This window comes from Micrasema longulum, unplaced genomic scaffold (genome assembly GCF_059751315.1).
Source record: "Micrasema longulum isolate JH-2025_06_02 unplaced genomic scaffold, ASM5975131v1 h1tg000237l, whole genome shotgun sequence".
In the NCBI taxonomy this organism is placed as follows: Eukaryota; Metazoa; Arthropoda; class Insecta; order Trichoptera; family Brachycentridae; genus Micrasema; species Micrasema longulum.
In genome coordinates this window covers 197,532-208,761 of record NW_028277442.1, presented here as the reverse complement: position 1 = coordinate 208,761, position 11,230 = coordinate 197,532, and the positions used below count along the sequence as shown (strand labels likewise).

The 11,230-nt window shown below is 34.7% G+C and overlaps 2 protein-coding genes across 2 annotated transcripts; both read left to right on the top strand.

Moving 5' to 3' along the window:
* The first annotated feature begins 373 nt into the window (after positions 1-373).
* On the top strand, positions 374-9,853 carry Dcps (Decapping enzyme, scavenger). The gene is made up of 5 exons (XM_088243823.1): positions 374-791; positions 2,187-2,332; positions 4,617-4,841; positions 6,902-7,019; positions 8,967-9,853. Exons 1-5 carry the CDS (start codon positions 395-397, stop codon positions 9,116-9,118), a joined length of 1,038 nt encoding a protein of 345 aa, XP_088099949.1. The 5' UTR covers positions 374-394; the 3' UTR covers positions 9,119-9,853.
* LOC148283439 (uncharacterized) lies at positions 9,337-10,718 on the top strand. Its single transcript, XM_088243822.1, has one exon. The coding sequence runs from the start codon at positions 9,337-9,339 to the stop codon at positions 10,693-10,695; it is 1,359 nt and encodes a 452-aa protein (XP_088099948.1). The 3' UTR covers positions 10,696-10,718.
* The last annotated feature ends 512 nt before the right edge of the window (positions 10,719-11,230 follow it).

Sequence of the window (11,230 nt, the reverse complement as noted above, 5' to 3'; positions counted from 1 at the left end):
TTAAAATATGAACTTAATTAGACATATATTAAATAACTATCACCAACACGTCACGTGTTTTTTAATTTTTTTATTTATAAAAAAAGAATTTTGTCAATTTTACTTGGTTTTGGTTTAATTTTTTAAATACGGTTTGAAATTTTCCACTGTAATATTATTTTTTCAGAAACCTGCCGTTTCCATTTTTTTATATACCTTATTACACCTGATTACACCATCAACCAACATACATTAGTTGTTGTCCGAAAATCTTTTATAAAATATATGTGAGGAACGCCCTTTAACGCAATATTACTACAAGTATAGCAAATGCCCTTTTATTAATTGCCAAAGAAATAAAATAAATGCGGTATTTTTTATTCATAGCCTTTTCGGTGTGAGATAAACATTGTTTATGAACCATGTCAATTTTCTATGGATTCAAAAATATCGCGAAAATATTTCAACTTTCAACATGTCTGACATTGGGAAATCTAGTGACGTCCTTGAGTCGCGCGGCGCCGATAATTCTATATTGCGAGATGTAGTCACCGAGGAGCAGTCTAATTTTCACTTGGGAGACTTTTCCTTGAGCCGTGTGTTGAGTAGCAACAGCAATCGCAAATCCGTTTTCCTTCTGGGCAGCTTAAAGGACCAGGATGGCCACGCGATTCTGACGTTGGAGAAGAAAGCGTTTAATGAATCAGATCTGAATGAAGACGGATACTTCAATGATGTAAACGACTTGAAAAAACATTTCCAAAATGATATTTACGGGAATTACGATTGTTTTCCGAAGCCTTCGCTCAACGGTAAGCTCGCAATTATTTACCATATTGCGAAGTGGCACTGTGCGTTGTGTTACAGTAATATTTTTTTATTTAATTAAAACAGTTTCACAATCACATTTTTAAAGTATGTACAAACGATGTTTTTACTTTTTAATATCTAACGCATAGAATTAAGAATAGTCCAGAAACCGCATACGCGCATTGAACAGAAGGCGACTAAACTACTCTTAAATTAGTAGTTATACGTTTTGACCCATTAGTTTCTTTGTAGACGTCGGTCAATACGCAACTCCCAATTTGAATTCGACTATGCCGTGTTGTGTCATTTTAAAGTGTAAAAATACTGCTGGGATCTTAAAGAAACTGGATGGGATTACATTTCATGTGTAGGTAGCAAATGCATTGCTGTCAGATTGTCAGAATACAAAATGGACCTCTCGGATTAAACAATGCCGTCGTGAACATTTGTGTAAAAATATCCTTTTAAATAAATATTTCAACTTGCATGGCAGGCAAACGCGCTTACTTTTACGCCAAGAGGTCGACTTATTTATTTATTAATACTTTTACAATGTTTGTGTTCTTTTTTTATACAGAATAATGTTTCCTCACTGGGGTGTCCCGTGCCGAGGGAAACATTTTACAAAAAGTGAAACATGCCTTAAATTAGTTATTTAACAAAATAAATATAATAATTTTAAAAAAAACTTAATTAATCTATTAAACCTAATTATCATTAACATAATAAGCAATATAAACTAAAAGAATCATTAAAAAACCTAACCAATTTAGATAGACCTGTAGACCAAATTTCATATACAGTACACAAATTTCACCTATTTGGCTTGATTCACTCATCGATCCGTGCGCAACCCGTTTCCACTATCCATTTCTTAATAGCAATTTTATATTGTGAGAACACTAATTGTCCTTATGGATAATGGAAGTAGATTGTACTCTTTAACCGAGTAGTAGACCAATCCTCTTTGACCGAAGGTTGTATTTATTTTTATTTTTTTTGCATTATCAGGATGGAGTATCTAGTAACTCTTGTATTTGTAACGGAGGGTATAATGTTTGTGTGCGTATAGTAACAAAGCTTGTACATAAAGTTGTTTTACAGATATTACATTAAGATTTACGAATATACCGAGGGAGCTAGTTCTGATTGGGATAATTTTCATTAAAGTTTTTTGTGCAATTATTATTTGTTTGATCAATGTGTGTCATTTGCACATTCCATATTCCAAAACTGATTGACTTTAAATAAAACACATCTTTCTACCTATTTGGCGTCAATTCGTGCTCATCCCACCTCCATTATTCATTTCTTAGTGACACTGGAAGTAGGTTGCACACTTTAATGGAGAAGTGGACCAATTGTACCGTTTTAATGTTTCCTTGATATTATTGCAGGGGTAAAGTTGACTTTAATCCACCCAGCTACAGAGAAGCACATAATTAAGTTCAGCCAACAAGCCGTGCATCTGATTCTAGAAACTCAGGAGATATACGAAACTGTAACAAAGCCGTATATTTTGCATGAGCAATTCAGCTTGGAGGTAAATTAATTTCTTTATAATATATTATTATCATCATTATGGATAACTTATATAGCGCTATTTTCGTAATATAATACCTCAAGGGCGCTTTAAAAAGTGATTCTATAGATAAATAAATTTACTTGAAGATTTTAAATTTGTAATTTAATGAAAACAATTTATTTTGTTGTCACATGCTACAGATTTATTCAAATGATTTAGAGAACAAGTGGGTTTTAAGTTTTTTCCGAAACATCACTTCACTTCACAGCTTTGCACCTCTGCTTAACGATAGAAGAAAAATTATAGACCTTTTAAATTTATTCAAAATTGAAAATTCAACATGGGATTGCCCTGAACTTTTATTTCTCATCAACTTCAGGGTGCCTAGAAGAATGACTAGACAGGTGCCACCGTTTTGTAGCAACAACTCACGGACAGTGTATACTTGTAATGCCGTATTAAATAGACTTCATGAACTCGGCAATAGTTATTCCCACGTATCTGATACATTTAGTGTAGAGTATTGTTCCTATAGAACAAACCTTTTGAACTTTTTCAAAGATGGTGAATGGTAATTATATTTATTTATTCATGCATTTCATAATATATACAGTTTTTTGTTCACTTTGCCCAGCTGTATGAAACAGTACTTATGATTTTCTTGTTGTATTACTGTAGAATGTTTTATTATTTAAACTTTCTACTGAATATGCTGTATAATTTTTAGGTTAATTTTTTAAATAGAAATCTTATATAATTTTTTTCTTATAAATCTTGGGTATAAGGAAATTTATGTTTTTAAAAAAATAAAAAATAAATTAGCCAAATATATTAGTATTATGAATGTTTGTAAAAGGCAGATTTGCCGTTTATGTTAATAAAATAAAATAAAAAAATAAATCTCAACAGCACGGTAAAATTATATTGTATTGATATTTGTTAGATTCGTTAGTACCTATTTAAATTTGATAATATTTGTATTTTTCTTTTTTTTTTTTATAAAACTCCATAGTTAATGACTTCAATCAAAATATCAATAAAAACGCCTCGGTTAATATGTTTATATTATTATTTTAAAAAAGAGAAATATTAACGTTCTTATGATGTATCAAAATATTTTGATTTTGCTGACCATTTTCGACGAGTTGTAAATAACTCACTATTAGAAAAAGAAAACTCCCAAGAGAAGCCCCTTGTCCGCGTCTGGCGCATATCGCTTCGTTGGTCAAATACGTTTTGATCGCGATCTTTTTTTGTTGGGGAGGGGTAGGGGTTTGCGGAAGGGATGCTAGTCCGAGAATTTAAAGATTTACTCCATTTTGAGATCATAAAAAAAAAATATATATATATTTATATGTATTTTTAAAAAATATGTATTTTTAAAAAATATGTATTTTTAAAAAATATGTATTTTTAAAAAAAATGTATTTTTAAAAAAAATTATTTTTAAAAAAAATGTATTTTTAAAAAAAATGTATTTTTAAAAAAAATGTATTTTTAAAAAAAATGTATTTAAAAAAAAAATGTATTTTTAAAAAAAATGTATTTTTAAAAAAAAAAATACGTTTAAAAAAATATATATTTAAAAAAAAATGTTTTTAAAGTTTTTGGAAAAATTTACTGGGATTTTTTTTAAAGCTTACCATGAGGAATGTTCCTTTGAAGTTTCGCGGTCTGGCCCTGAAAAACTGTGGTTAATTATTATTATTTATTTATTTATTAATTACATTATGCATACATTTGTTAAGGACAAAGACACAGTTTATAGCGACACAATCAGTAACGACCCATGTCTGTGAACTTGCTCCGACTCACTAGAAAATCCGTGTTGAGTCGGGGCACTTGTAATGCATTCATAACCATACATTCACACACATATATATTAAATTTATACACATCATTGATACTTTATACATTATTACATTTTACATTTATAAATACATATTAATCATTTACCAGTTAGTCCACATTTGATCGCAGAAATCCATTCCCGTTCGAGCAAACCAGTTACTCAAACCAGATTTAAATTTCGAAAATGACTCAGATTCCTTTGTTACCTGATCTAGTAAATTAAAAATTCTTGGACCCACCACAGAGAAATGTCTCCTAGCCTAAGTTATTTTACTTTTTGGCACGTAGTAATTTACTTTTGAGGAATATCTTGTTATTATTTCCTGTTGTGTTCTTTGTTTACTACTTGTGGTCCAAAAGTTGATCAGACATGACTTATAATAGATTTGTTGCATAATATAACAGTTGCGGTTCCGTGGCACGTATAAATAAATTAAATAAAATATTTCAGTGGCTTCACAATATTTTGGACGGTAAGAAGGAAGCCGATCGCATCGTCCTAGACGACCACACTCCCGGCATCGGGTTCGTCCTTCTGCCGGACCTGAAGTGGGACGGGCACAGCACGGACAGCCTGTACCTGCTGGCGCTGCCTCGCACCCTGGGAATCCTCTCCATCCGGGACCTGAGACCGGAGCACCTGCCGCTCCTGAGGAACATTCGAGACAAGGGGCAGGTAAGGAGCGTGCATAACGGAGTGCAAGTCCTTACGTGTCAATAAATTTAATATAAAGCTTACCAGACATTTTAGTTAATTGTTATGCGGGGAAGCGATACATCGATATCATTAACATGAATATATGAAGTATTTCAAAAAAATAAGTTCCGTTTGTATTTTTGGCATCTCAGTTTCGCGCATGCTTTGTACTTACCCCGACCTATTGAGAAGGAGTTGACACCATGGCGGCCTCCGTGGTGTGGTGGTCAAGACGCTTGACTCACGCACGGAAGGTTCCGGGTTCGATTCCCGGTGAGAACACAAAAATAAAATGTGATTTTTCTCAAGCCTGGGTGCTCTGTGATGTAATTCACCACTGTAATTAGGCCTCCTGGCCTGTTGTGGTGCAAAAAAAAAAACATTATGAATTAGCTGACTGTTGTGCCCGCTTCGTGGTGCTTGTTTGAAATTCCAAAGAAAATTAAAAATATTTGTTTCCTTCATGCGAAGAACATAAAACCAGTCCACATCCACCAGCAGATCTGTGTGACGTGTGCGGAGAACATGTGATGGATGGGTGAAACAGTTTAATGAATGTCATGACTATTAGGGTTTAAATTTCGAGAATCTCGAGACATTTTTAATACTGAGACTCGAGATGCTGGTATCGAAATTTCGAGACCAGCAGTGCCATTTTGAACGCTCTCTAGGGGGTGGAGAACGTGTTGCTAGCACGTAGTTTACCTACTAACATACCTGCCGCAGCAGCAGCTGGTTGCTAGCCGATTTCACCCTTAACTAGTTGTTGATTTAAGTGGATTTTAACTTTAAAAGTGCAATATTTCACAACTGTACCAAATATATTTAGAGATCTGTTTTAATTTTTCCTATAACTATACTAGAGTAAGATCTCATGCATTGTTTTACACACCCAAAAGCCGTACGAATGCACGGCAGAATCAACCCAATAAATCAATAAGACGATATTAATTTTCTGAAAACGGCTTCTGCAGATAACATGAGCATATTTTTTGATACATATCGGCAGTTGAACAGCTATCTGCTTTCTATTTCATTAACCTCTCATCTGTAATGTTATCCTACCTGGGCCCCGATTACAGTGGGAAGTTAACTGAGTCATCTTTTAAATTATTATGAAAATAAAACTTTGTTATTAGTGTTACACAATTATTATTCTTTTACAAGAACACTACTACAGTTTCGGGAGAGCACTCCTCCCATCGACGAGTGATATAAAACTAGTTTATTTTTTTTAAATTAATTTTTCACGCCCATAAGGCTTTTACATACATGAAAGTTATATAAAATATGAGTATATAAACAACATTAAATTCTCTTTTGCTCTCTTAGCCGAGTGATGTCATCCCACATATTAAATCTTAGACTTAATTATTGTAACTTCCACTTATGTGCTAAATTTGAAGAAATAAATTCTACTTAACGTCCTTTCCCTCATTGATCATGTTTTCATATCTGTACTTTAGATAACTATCCATTTATATGCTAACACCTTAGATAAGTGGAATAAACCCCCCTGCTCTAAGTTTCACTGATTAATTTGTTTATTTTCTATGACATTGCGAACAATATTCTGTGTTTACTAAATTAGTTTTATATCACCCTTCGATGGGAGGAGTGCTCTCCCGAAACAGTAGTAGTGTTCTTGTAAAAGAATAAAAATTGTGTAACACTAATAACAAAGTTTTATTTTCATAATAATTTATAATGAAGTATTACGAAGTGAATGCCGATTCAATCAACAGAGTTATTTTTGACTGTCTATAAAGAAAAATTGATATTTGTGTACGAAAATGAGTATATTTGCATGAACATTTAAAGTATCTTCACCGGTTACCTGTAATTGAACATGTTTAAAGAAAAAATGTACGCATATTCTGCTTTTTATACAGAAAATTTAATTTTACTTTGTAGATAAAATTGAAGATAAATGTTAACTTCCCATTGTAACCGGGGCCCTTGTATTTACAGTCTTCAGTACGTAGTAGGTGAAGTAATACTGACTGCAATTGTTAAAATAATGTTTTTAATATTTCCAGGAGACGATTCTGCGCCGCTACGGGCTGGACAGCACTCGTCTTCGAGTATACCTTCACTACCAGCCGACGTTCTACCACCTGCATGTCCACTTCACCTACCTTCAACACGACGCTCCAGGTAATCTATCACACGCGTTCTCTAATAAATTTAACCGGAAATCATTCATTTAAATGTTTGCTCGTTTATTTATTATATAAACAGCCTAAGCCGATTACAACAGTTACATGAAGAAACATAAATACAAGAAACTGAGAAAACAAAGATTGTAAAACCATGTAGCAAAGACAAACAAGGGCAATACAATAATGGTATACAATATATTTGTAGCTGACACGCTACCGACGAGTTAGCGGGTCCACCACTCTTCAATAGGTCATCCCTTCCGCTGTTTGTAAGGCAGCAGAAACCGAAGAACGAAGCACACACTTAATTTCACTGGCGGCGAGAACCGAAGGGCGAAGCACTGGCACCGGTTCACTGCAGCGAAAAGCCGATTTGACTAGTAGTCCTGAAAAGGACTTTTACTTCCAAGAGAGCGCCGCGGTCGGGATCCGTAAGGTGAGAAGTCCAGAAGTCGAATCCAAGGGCAGGCGAAGGTCTTGTAGCGTAGTCGGTATCGGCGGAGAGTAGAGCGGGAGATGATTCAAACACGAGTAAAAGGTTGACACTGATTTATTTTTTGTGCTGCGGCGTTTTATCCATAACTAATCCGCGCGGCTGACATAGGCCGGCCAATGGCAGGCGGGAGTAGGCTGACCAATCCTGTCGCGAGAGAGATAGCGGGCTGTCGCCCGCTCTGTCTATTTCTCTCTCGCCACGTATAAGGCTACCGCCACCCGCCCGCACTCGGGTGCAGACCGCGCGGTAAGAAACATGTACAGAGAAAATATTATTATTAATTAAAGGCAATGCAATATATTATAAATTTAATAATAAATCCTAATTCTATAGGCCTCAGTATAACGACAGCCACCCCCGAAGGTAACAAATTAAAGTCTTTATTGGGGAGGCAGCATTTCATGTTTACATATACCGAGGCTTCTACACTAGCTATTCAAGAGGCCCCAGGAAGGGCTGCTGAGTCTACACGACGTCCGTAATAATATTCATAAAAATAAAAGACATACTTCAAGCAAAACCATGCCAATCCAACTTCATCCCACAATGTTTTAGTCGCGAAGAGATCTACGAAAAGCCGGAAGATCTATCCCAAAGAATTCCAAGTCATGTGATGAATTGACTAATCTACACGTTCTGGACATTGGGGTATAAAAAGAAAAGTTGCTGTTAGAAGATTTTATAAATAGCAGATTTTGACTTCTGGTGACACGGTTGGGAACATTAAAAGAAATTGATTGCAACAGAGATGGGACATCACTTATAGCATCAAGTGTTTTGAAAATGCATATAAGGTCCATCTCAGTTCTACGTCTCTCTAAAAATAAAAATAAAAAATAGCAATTTATAGTATACATAACTTACATTATATTATGTACCTACTATGTAGGTACATAATATAATGTACTGTAAATAAAATCACCGTTCGCCACAGCTGCAGAGTGCACAGGCGGTTGGAAATCTAGGCCCTTTTAACAGTTTATGTTTAGTTAGAAATAATTTTTAATTTAATTTATCCCTGGATGCTGCAACCTTACTGTTGGTGAATTAAATTTTGTACCAAAGAAGACAGAAAAATTTGTATCAAAAATAACACAATGTAAAGTTTGGCCTAAAAATAGCACAGTTGATTTAGAAATGGCATTTTAAATGTTGTGTCTAAATTTCACATCACTACAGCGCGCCGTTTATGAGTTTGATGTTATACCGATAGTCACGAAAAGTTTAGCTTGAAAATAGCACATTTGACCAAGAAATTTCGTTTAGAATTATTTGTCTTACCATTTGAGAAGAGTTCTTGTGACGAACCCATGTATTTTGTGCTTTATTTCACACAAACAACAAAATGGCATAAAAACAGTCAAAAAGTTTGTTTTCTTCAAAATTTTACTGGCATTTTTTGTCATTTTTTACTATGTAGTAATCCTTATTTATCGTTTGTTTCAGGAATCAGCACAGAAAAGGCTCATCTGCTCGACACAGTCATAAACAATATTGAATTATTCGGAGATTACTATCAGAGAGTAACATTGCCCTGCGTACTTAGAGAAAATGACAAACTCTACAATTTGATGAGCGAAAGCGTACTACTCACGTAAATTTACGCACTGCGAGAATATCCTCGAATACTTTTGACATTCAAAAATCTTAATGTTTTCTTGTATCTTTGAATTCATCGGCAAGACAATTCAGAATCAAAATGCTAGAACAATGTATGTATAGGTCGTAAATATCATTTGTGATAACTTTAATGTGAGATTACAGTGTTGCGTTTTATATTTTATTTTTTTATCTATCGTGAAACAGGGTATGCAATATGGAGATTGTGAAAAGTGTAGTTATAGAATTGAGGCCGCGGCTTCGCTGTTGCAACATCTTCCTAATGACAACTCGATTGGTGCTACAAGACCATTTGAAGATCACCGTCAGGCCCGATTGCGTTGTGGTCAGCTACACCCAGTTCCCAGAAAGAGAAAAGACGACATCGAGGAGAAAGAGGCGAATATCTCGACACGATTCTACCTCAAGCTGCGAGAGTTATTCAGACAGCGAAGACGAATCTTTTATATACAATAAGTTCATGGACATTAAACCTTTTTGCAAGCTCGTTCCCGGATCTCTCTCCAGCTTAAAAATTGAACAAAATGCTCTCTCTTTCCGGATTTTAACGGAGCCATCCGGGCCGAATTGCAGCGGCAGCTTCTTCAGCGAAGTCCTGACCGCGAACGCCGACTCGCTGCTGCAAACATCGACGACACACAGCGAACAGCAGGTCATGAATTTGGAAAAAAACGAACAACTTTCGTTCCACTGCGCCAACTGCCTAAACAAAATATCAAAAGACAACGGGTGTGCGTTTGTGAGAATCCTCGAGTTGCCATCTGAAAATATGGACATGTCCGAATGGTTCTGCCACGGGCCAAACAACGAGCATTGCCACACTGAAAAAAAAACGGCTTCAAAAAATTGTAATTATTCTAATTTTAAACCATCGTCTACTGATTTATTCTTTGGCGTGTGTTATTTTGTCGTAGATAGTGCAAATTTTAGCGAAATTTTTGTAAAGTTCAATTTAAAGAGAGACTTGATTCACTGCAATCGGTGCCTTTCCTGTTTGGGGTCTAAACAAGGAGATTCGTTTAAATTTTGGAATTCTTGCACGAAGTTCATTAAACTCGGCGAAAATTCGACGGACGTAGCTTATCGCTTATTTTCTTACAACAGAAACGGGACGATTTCTTGTGACGATAACATACATCTATCCGACACTCTTTTCCTTGTAAAAAGTCTTGTGAAAGAATCGATGATCGGTCTGCAGATGCCGACCGCGTGCAAAATGATTTTAGAATGCGAGGGTGTCAAAAAGCAATCATTGCTCATATGGGTCATCGACAGAAATCTAGAAATACTAAAAAATCTGTCGCCGGATGCAAATTTCAACACGGAATTTAAAAGACAGATCAAACTAAAACACCTCGTAGCAGCTAAGCTTCTTTACAATGTTGTTTCCGAGAATAATGTCTCTGAAGAGTGGAGAGAACCTGCTGTCCAAATTGCTTCTGTCTCTAAAGAAATGTTTTTAGCAATCACAACTCATTTTGCTAATAATTCCAATCTTATTCCTGACAGTTGCCGAAAGACTTCGGGATATTTTGTTAGTTATATATTTATTTAATAAATTAATTGTTTGATATAAAAGTTGTGTTTTTCTTACCAATAATTGTTTTCATTATTTATAATTATTTTTATTTTGAATTTTAAAATAATGCACACGAAAATATTCTTATGGGTGCTCTAATAATAACATATATATCAGTGGCGAGCAGTGATTTATTTTATAGGTAATCTACAAAAAATATTCATTCATTTGTACCCACATATAAGTACATAAAATATAAGTGATATAATTATAAATAGATATTTTTTCCATGGTTCTGTGGAAATCAACTCATCCAACAATTATTATTAACTTCGTGGTATATGTAGGTTTATTCTATACTATTTTAATGCAACACTTGTACAAAAGTTTATTAAAAAATACCACAATGACATTCAGTAGATATTTCCATTTTGATTGAAATGTCAACACTGAGCACTGGCCGATTCCCTTTAAAATGAATAATGTCAAAAATGACCACTTCGAACGCCACATGTCCTATGTGATACATAATATGTCAACGGTATCCTATCAAAGAAAAATAGTCCTTCGG